The sequence below is a fragment of the Oncorhynchus keta genome, unplaced genomic scaffold, assembly GCF_023373465.1.
Source record: "Oncorhynchus keta strain PuntledgeMale-10-30-2019 unplaced genomic scaffold, Oket_V2 Un_contig_4308_pilon_pilon, whole genome shotgun sequence".
Classification (NCBI taxonomy): Eukaryota; Metazoa; Chordata; class Actinopteri; order Salmoniformes; family Salmonidae; genus Oncorhynchus; species Oncorhynchus keta.
In genome coordinates this window covers 50,519-59,530 of record NW_026287700.1, presented here as the reverse complement: position 1 = coordinate 59,530, position 9,012 = coordinate 50,519, and the positions used below count along the sequence as shown (strand labels likewise).

Below are 9,012 nucleotides of genomic sequence, written 5' to 3'. Positions count from 1 at the left end.
ATCTGAATGTAGTATTTTGGTCTCCAAAAATGATCTCCTGCCTGACTTTCATGTGGCACTGTCTGTCTTAGGTGTTCTATTTCTATGTTGGGGAATGGGACTAATGCTCCACATATTGTATATCTATGAGTGGGACTCACCCTCTGTGCCGTCTGGCTCGGCCTGCTCCTCACGCTGCTTCTGCTTGAATTTCAAGTTTCCATGGTGCACTACAGCTCCTGTCAACTTGTAGATGCCAATCTTCTCTTCATTAGTGAAGCCCAGGATTGTAATGGCATCCTGGCATTAAAGAGGAAGTACAACAGTGATGAACTGCTTTGCTAGTTTTCACTACAGTTCTGTGCTGCTCACTGCAGAACAAATGGGATGGATAGATGACTGGCTTCACTGTTCCACATGATTACGCTTGGAAAACACATTAGAAGATGGCAGCACAGTTCCAGAGGGCACTTAGTGGTGCTCTCTTGTGGAAGGCATGAATAGTTCCTTGAGGCTAGATGTGACAGGTTAAAGGACATATTCATAGCCTGTTATACATTGAAAAGTATTAGTAAGTTCATAGTATATGAGGATCTTAAAACATCTAAGGTTAAAAAGATGCATTCAGTATTAGTTGATAGAGATTGATAACATTCATATAATTGTGTTAAAGTTCAAATCTGTCAAAGGGTACGAATTGTGAGAGTAATGTGTAAACGTTATATTGATTACTTTATTTTGTGGTGCCTAAAAGTGTTAATCTGTGATCTACGAAATGCTATTAATCTATGAGCCGGAGATCGATTGCTCTGGTCTCCACGCATATTCCTGGGGAAATTCGCGGTCTTTTCTCATTGAACTAAATGTTGACTTGAGAATACAACACCGTATCACTCTCGTGATTATTTATCCCCTGTTTTCAGATACTTTATTGATGATAAAGATAGTAATTTAAATGTTATAACTAGCGAACATGTCAAGAGTGTTTAAGGTGTGTTTTAGTAACGTCTTGAGGAAGTTAGAGTTAAGTTTGAAGAGAGTAATATTAGCCCTGCTCGGTTGAAGTGAAGGATAGCGTCGTACTGAGAGTAGCTGCCATTTTATGTCGATTGTGAATGAACATGCGTGTTGTTAATAAGATATTTTGCTGTGTTATTTGTATAATGGGTTTTCTGTTATGTAATGTGTTACTTTTGTGAAATTATTGAACTAAATGTTGACTTGAGAATACAACACCGTATCACTTTCAGGGGCGTAACAGACCGATATGACAAAATAGAGTAAGGACAGGTGTACATTAGACCACAAACAGGAAGCGGACAGGAAACCAAGGATTAAACAGACATAAGTGTAATGGCCGAAGCCATCCGTGCTTTAAAGTGCATAAGGGCTTAGATACATGATCTTCTTAAATACATGATCTCCAGAACGAATGTGATGAATAGATATGACTCTGTGCCAACACATTAGTGATGGAAACACAAAAGGAGTTTTACACAGTTCCACAGGGCACTTAGCTCTCTTATGGATGCTTTACATGACGAAATGTGAAGTTATGAAGAGTGGCTTGAGGCACATGCCTAACTAACACAAGTAATTTGTCCCATGTAGCTCAGTTGGTATAGCAGGACACTTGCTACCCCAGGGTTGTGGGTTCAAATCCCATGAGGGACCAGTATGAAAATGTATGCACTTACGTACTCTAAGTTGCTATGGATAAGGGAGTCTCCTAAATGACTACATTGTCAATGTAGATTAAATCATGACAATTCCCAGCCGCTACCAGGTTGTATTTTCACACCGCATTCAGTGTGTATGGTGGTCCTATCTAGAGTTTGGTTAACCCTTTGTTTAACTCACGTCTGTGGCATCCAGCTCGTCATTGTCATTAATGCTGGCCACAGCGATCTGACCCTGGCTGCACATGGGGAAGTCGTAGGGGTTGGTGGTGAGAAGCGCCATTTCTGTGGACAATGGAGAACAGCTTGTCAGTTAAATCTCTTAGAATTCTGCTGTTCTAACTTTACAGTATCTCTCCCTCTTTTACTCAATAGATGGACTCAATGATACATGTAGTATTACTAGTGCATCACAGTGCATTACTTTATAGATATTTCCCAGAGACCTGACCCATTTCTAGATGCCTTGTTACCTTGGATGTACTCATTGTAATAGTATTATTAGTGTGGACTATGAATATTTTTAACAAGTTCCACAGATGGGGGTGGGAATAATTTCTCCTGGAACTCTACTTTGTCGTACCAACTATCTCAGGTTTGTGGCCTGTCATCATCTGGAAGAAGATGTGGTAGCCTCTCTCATCGGGCAGCTGGAAGGACACTCTGGACTTCTCAAGCAGGTCTGAGAGAGAAAGAGAGAGATTAAATGGAGATGATATAATTACATTTTATCTGTGAACTTAGGAAAGCATTGAGAAATAATCAAAGCCAACTCACAGGTCTCAATATCAGCTTTAGCCAGTTTACCAGCCTGGAAGTGAATCCTGATGAATTTACCCTGTAGTAGAGCATGGGGTTATAAATAGGTCAACAAATGATTCTAAACCTTTACTTTGATAAACCCCTTTAAATGTTACAGTTTGTTGGACATCTATTGATTTAACAAAAGGGAACAACTGAAATAAATGTTTCCAATATGAGGTATCTTCCAGAGTATGCCCTTCATACTTACAAAGCGAGACGAGTTGTCGTTCCTCACTGTCTTGGCATTACCGTAAGACTCCAGCAGAGGGTTAGCTGCAATGATCTGATCCTCAAGAGACCCCTAATTGAGACAAACACAAGTTGCTCAGAAACGGGAAAAGTGGTCAAGTTTGTTTTTCTCAATGACTTTTCTTGAAACATGATTCACTGATGGAAAAAAGTTTGCTCAGAAAATCAAACTGAAATGTGTTAAAAGGGCAAACATAAGAACAACCTACCTGCATTTTGCTGGGGTCTGCTTCCTTCTTGCCACCAGACACTGCAATGGTGGCAAAGTACTGGATGACACGCTTGGTGTTGACAGTCTTTCCTGCACCGGATTCTCCACTGGTTTATATGACAGAGAAAGAGGGGTTTTAGTTACATGTTTGAGTGTCAGATTGTCTTTCACTAAGAAATAGCATAGAAAAATACCTGTTTTCTAACATAAGTAAATCAATAACAAATAGTTCCACTCATAGACTCGTTATTACACATAACCTGATGCTCTAATCCATTCATATTGTCATGTATTTCATCACACCAAGGGACCCAACTTATTACAATAGAAACACTTTCTCAAGTGACATTTTGGTAAACAACTTACGTAATCAGGATGGACTGGTTCTCCTTATCTGGAACCAAAAAACATATTGCTTATCATACTCAAGAAACATTATGGGGACATTATTTAATTCATAGCATCATCATGAATTTAATTTTTGAAAATGTTCCATTGAAGTGATAGCTTAGTGAAAATCAAATATTGTTAGAAACTGTTAGAAAACAGTAGATACCTGACTGAGGCAGTTTTTAATTTCCATTGATAGATCCATCCACCTTTCCATCCATCCATCCATCCATCCATCCTTCCATCCATCCATCTATCCATCCATCCATCCATCCATCCATCCATCCATCCATCCATCCATCCATCTATCCATCCATCCATCCATCCATCCATCTATCCATCCATCCATCCATCCATCCATCCATCCATCCATCCATCCATCCATCTATCCATCCATCCATCCATCCTATCCATCCATCTATCAATCCATCCATCCATCCATCCATCCATCCATGCTTCCAACCAAACAATACATCTAAACAACCAACCAACCAACAATCCGTCCATCCATCCATCCATCCATCCATCCATCCATCCTTCCAACCAAACAATACATCCATCCATCCATCCATCCATCCTTCCAACCAAACAATACATCTAAACAACCATCCAACCAACCAACCAACCAACCAACCAACCATCCATCCATCCATCCATCCATCCATCCATCCATCCATCCATCCATCATGAGATATCGTACCAATCATCATGAACTGAAAGGCGTTGTCAGACACGGAGAAGATATGGGGTGGAGCCTCCATCCTCTTCTTCCCTCTGTAGGCGTTGACAACCTCTTCATCATACACAGGGAGCCACTTGTAGGGGTTCACCGTGGCACAGAAGAGCCCAGAGTAGGTCTGGATGAAAGCATAATTAATTTAGGAGATTAACAAAGTCAGGTTGACATTTACCTGGATTTATGTGAGGATGTGGGTGTACTTTGGTAAACTGATGTGGGTCTCCTGTATTGATATGTTTTGGTTTCTACTATTCATTTATGTGTAGTACTGTATGTGTATATTTATTATGTTCATGTATGTGTGTGTTTGTATGTGCAGGTTTCTTACATAGATCATCCATGCTGCATAACGCTCTTTGAGGTTATACAACACAGAGGCTTCATTCAGGTAGGTCATCATGGCCATGTCCTCAATCTTGTCGTACTTAGGGGGGTTCATCTCATAGATGTCTGCATCTTTGAACTCTTTTCCTTCCTGAAACAGTCAGAAATCTAGATTACACACAGATCAAACTGGACATGACAAATTGCTTTTTGCTCATTAAATACAAGTTAAATCATTTAAAAAATATACATCCACATTTAATCCAACTACTTAGTTATCACCCACTGACACATAACTGGTGATTCTTGTCGAGTCAACATTCTATTTCATTTTTAAGTAGCAGCAATTAAAAGTATGTGTTTTAAGGTGATACACTGTCTGCAAAACATAATGTAATGTTTCTTAATAAAAAAAAATTTGTAACTGATTTCTTATTGCCTTATAGACATTGTTTGGATTTTCAGTGATTTTTTAAAAAGAAATAGAGTAAATTCACAAAATTAAACTTGACTACTTTTCAGATCAGGCTTACCTCCTTACTTCCGTCAGGTCTGGTAACTGTCACAGTACATTTCCCTTCTGCCCTGGCAGTGACTAAACCCTTAAGGTACAGCTCCACCTTGTCTGTCACGTAGCAGGCGTTCTTTGAATCAAAGGGTGCGGCTTGTGCCTCAATCCTTTCCCTCTCAGGCTTACGGAGGTATATGGCAGCCTTGCCGTAGATCTGCATCTCAGCGTCCGTACTCATGGTGACGGATAACTAGGAAAGAGGTGAAACAAGAAACATGATTGACTCTGTGGTGCTTCCTCCCCAGTCAACAGAGTTAGGTGAGCGGTATCTCTCTCAGAATATTCTCATCACTTTTTATGTGAAGAGTCAAACCATGTCTCACCTTCTTTTTCCCCTCCTACAGATGAATGTGTACTTCTTGGAGGACCCTGTGAAACATGAGAGTGTTGTGAAAACACACAAGTCTAAAGCCTTATCATTTATCCCCTGAAGGGCTAGAAAACATTTAACTCAATCATTACATGTCAAATTCAACTACAGGTGCAACTGGTCACTTTACTTTACTCCACATCCAGACATTCTGTCAAGAATTCAAATAAATTCCCATAAAACCCAGTTACATTCTAGAACACCCTTTCAAGTGCAGGAGCACCACTTTGACTGTACATGAAAGTTACAGATTTGAAATAAAACACATTTAAAGTATAGCACATAATACAAATATATCTATATATTGATTGCATATTGTCAAATCTTACAAGAGACATGCAGAAGTCAATTCAAACAGTGCAGTTAGCTACTGCCTCAGATGCTGAGTACAAAGATGAGATAAATGTAAACATCTAAGGAGGTGGAGAGGTCTTACCACAGAGGAAGAAGGTATCTGACTTATGGATGCTGGGGCCTCAGCCTCCTTATATCTGGTTGGAAGTGCCAACCAGGCAAAAGTTAATTATGGACCACTCTGGGAAAGGAGATGGATTGGATGAGAGAGGTGTTTATTTCTGTGTCTCACGAGCACCTCCCACTTCCACTCCCATGACATGACTTTTTAATGTCATATTTGTCTCTGAATTGAATTTCACTGAGTTTACGTAAATGATAGATGTCATTAATAATAATTATGACAATATCAAAAGTTTGATTAATCCCAATGTTACTTCTACTGAACCTCATATACTGTAATGGACTGAGTCCATGTTGCTTCTACTGAACCTCATATACTGTAATGGACTGAGTCCATGTTACTTCTACTGAACCTCATATACTGTAATGGACTGAGTCCACGTTACTTCTACTGAACCTCATATACTGTAATGGACTGAGTCCATGTTACTTCTACTGAACCTCATATACTGTAATGGACTGAGTCCACGTTACTTCTACTGAACCTCATATACTGTAATGGACTGAGTCCACGTTACTTCTACTGAACCTCATATACTGTAATGGACTGAGTCCATGTTACTTCTACTGAACCTCATATACTGTAATGGACTGAGTCCACGTTACTTCTACTGAACCTCATATACTGTAATGGACTGAGTCCACGTTACTTCTACTGAACCTCATATACTGTAATGGACTGAGTCCATGTTACTTCTACTGAACCTCATATACTGTAATGGACTGAGTCCATGTTAACTGAACCTCATATACTGTAATGGACTGAGTCCACGTTACTTCTACTGAACCTCATATACTGTAATGGACTGAGTCCATGTTACTTCTACTGAACCTCATATACTGTAATGGACTGAGTCCACGTTTCTTGTGGCTGAATGGATGCAAGTCCACACAGCAATGTTCTAGTAGAAAGCCTTATCACAGGAGTGGAGGCTGTTATAGCAGCAAAGGGGAGACCAACTCCATTTTAATGCCTATGATTTTAGAATGAGATGCCTGACGAGCAGGTGTCCACATACTTTTGGTCATGTAGTTTATTTATCTTCAGTTTGATAGTCGTTCCACGAAATGAGTCCCTTTCACATCCCTTTGACATTTTATGTAGAAATTGTGTACAAATATAACATTTTAAAAGCCTGTTGTATTAAATGAAATGCTCTGATTTCTAATATGAATCAAGACTTGCTAAAGTGGCATAATGCATTTAGGAATGTCCCTGTGTGAACCCTCTGTGACTTCTAGGAAGATTTTAACCTCCTTAACCCCAAATGCATTTAGGAATGTCCCTCTGTGAACCCTCTGTGACTTCTAGGAAGATTTTAACCTCCTTAACCCCAAATGCATTTAAGAATGTCCCTCTGTGCACCCTCTGTGACTTCTAGGAAGATTTTAACCTCCTTAATCCTAAAATGCATTTAGGAATGTCCCTCTGTGCACCCTCTGTGACTTCTAGGAAGATTTTAACCTCCTTAACCCCAAAATGCATTTAGGAATGTCCCTCTGTGAACCCTCTGTGACTTCTAGGAAGATTTTAACCTCCTTAACCCCAAAATGCATTTAGGAATGTCCCTCTGTGCACCCTCTGTGACTTCTAGGAAGATTTGAACCTCCTTAACCCCAAAATGTCTCCAAGTTTTCATCATAATTGTATCATTGCTAGTTGTTTCGTTAATATGACAAATACAGGTTGGAAGATTATTAATTATGTCATGTTTTTCATTTTCAGGTCACTGTGAACTGAACTCTCGTTTTGATATGATGAATCTGTTCCCTGTTGAAATATTTTTGTTCAAAGTGAACATTGAATAGTCAAATCTTGGTGTAGGGAGAAACACAAGCATTTCTCTACACCCGCAATAACATCTGCTAAAAGTGCGTGACCAATAAAATTTGATTTGATCATGTGGAATGACCCATGTTCCAATTGAAGATTCTGGAGGCACTTTTATTTGTCTCACATTTCAGTTGGCTAAAACGGTCCAGTAGGATTCTTATGACACATATCACCAGTACAGTATTTCAATAATCTTTTCCACTCATATTGCTGACAGCAATATAACTGCCTCAAACGTTTATTACACTCTGAAGTGAACTGCTTAGCAGCTGAGCTGGCTTCAATGATGACCTTTATGTATGACCTTTTCTGTTTGGCCAGGAAGTTTCTGAGCGACCACTGAGCATCACTCAGGGCAAAATATACATACCCAACAAAGGGCTAAATGTAAGAAAAGAAATGTGCCTAATGATTTCCTCTGGTCTGAAATGGCAGAACACTGTTAGAACTCATCAGAAGACAGTGTGGAGAAACACAACTTGATTTAGACGTGGGGTATGAAACATTTTGTTATATCCTATATTCTGAAATGGTCAAAAATTATGTGAATAGAGAATACACCCCCAAGTCAGGAACATTTACAAGCTGAACAACAAGCCTTATTGGAATGATGAGTTAAGGGACCTGTGGTCTGTAATGTGCAGAGCGGAGCACTTATTTATACAGTGTAAAGATAAGAATACAAGAGGCCATCTTAGAAAGCATGTGTTAGATAGAAGACTGCCTATTCTAACACAGATATCAGAGAGGGCAGTTATTAAACCGTGAGTAGATACAGATATAACATACTCTACAGTTCTGGAACCTAATAAGTTAGGAACAAAACAACACAGGAGGTTGAACTCTGATAACACACAGGTACTTAATGAAGAGCAGGGGAGGTTGAACTCTGATAACACACAGGTACTTAATGAGGAGAATGGGGGTTTGAACTCTGATAACACACGGGTACTTAATGAAGAGAATGGGGGTTTGAACTCTGATAACACACAGGTACTTAATGAAGAGCAGGGGGATGTTGAACTCTGATAACACACAGGTACTTAATGAAGAGCAGGGGGAGGTTGAACTCTGATAACACACAGGTACTTAATGAAGAGCAGGGGGAGGTTGAACTCTGATAACACACAGATACTTAATGAAGAGCAGGGGGGAGAAGAAGGGGTTTGCAAGTTTGTTCTCAGGTAACAAAAATGTGGCATATTTTGAGTAAGAATTTTATAAAAACATGTTCACTGAAAACTTGAAAACACAATGTCAGAACCCTCTTATTTCTAGCATTATATATAACATTCGCAATATAAGAACAGAGTTTGGTAGGATATAATTACATATAACATTCCCAACATAAGAACAGAGTTTGGTAGGATATAATTTTATATAAT

General features: G+C 39.3%; 1 protein-coding gene and 1 long non-coding RNA gene across 4 annotated transcripts; both read right to left on the bottom strand.

Moving 5' to 3' along the window:
* Positions 1–116: 116 nt before the first annotated feature.
* Positions 117–5,124, bottom strand: LOC127924575 (myosin-13-like). The gene is made up of 10 exons (XM_052509283.1): positions 4,909–5,124; positions 4,380–4,526; positions 4,013–4,169; positions 3,289–3,316; positions 2,921–3,029; positions 2,671–2,763; positions 2,436–2,496; positions 2,242–2,340; positions 1,840–1,943; positions 117–279 (listed from the first exon to the last, which is right to left on the bottom strand). Exons 1-10 carry the CDS (start codon positions 5,122–5,124, stop codon positions 124–126), a joined length of 1,170 nt encoding a protein of 389 aa, XP_052365243.1. The 3' UTR covers positions 117–123.
* Positions 5,125–5,939: 815 nt separating this feature from the next.
* LOC127924574 (uncharacterized) lies at positions 5,940–7,923 on the bottom strand. Of its 3 annotated transcripts, none has more exons than XR_008118269.1 (3): positions 7,259–7,921; positions 6,626–7,117; positions 5,940–6,278 (listed from the first exon to the last, which is right to left on the bottom strand). It is a non-coding gene; the product is annotated as an uncharacterized LOC127924574 (long non-coding RNA). The 3 variants fall into 3 exon arrangements; XR_008118270.1 differs by having other exon boundaries at positions 6,272–6,410; XR_008118272.1 differs by lacking the exon at positions 5,940–6,278 and adding an exon at positions 6,392–6,498 and having other exon boundaries at positions 6,538–7,117; positions 7,259–7,923.
* Positions 7,924–9,012: the final 1,089 nt, after the last annotated feature.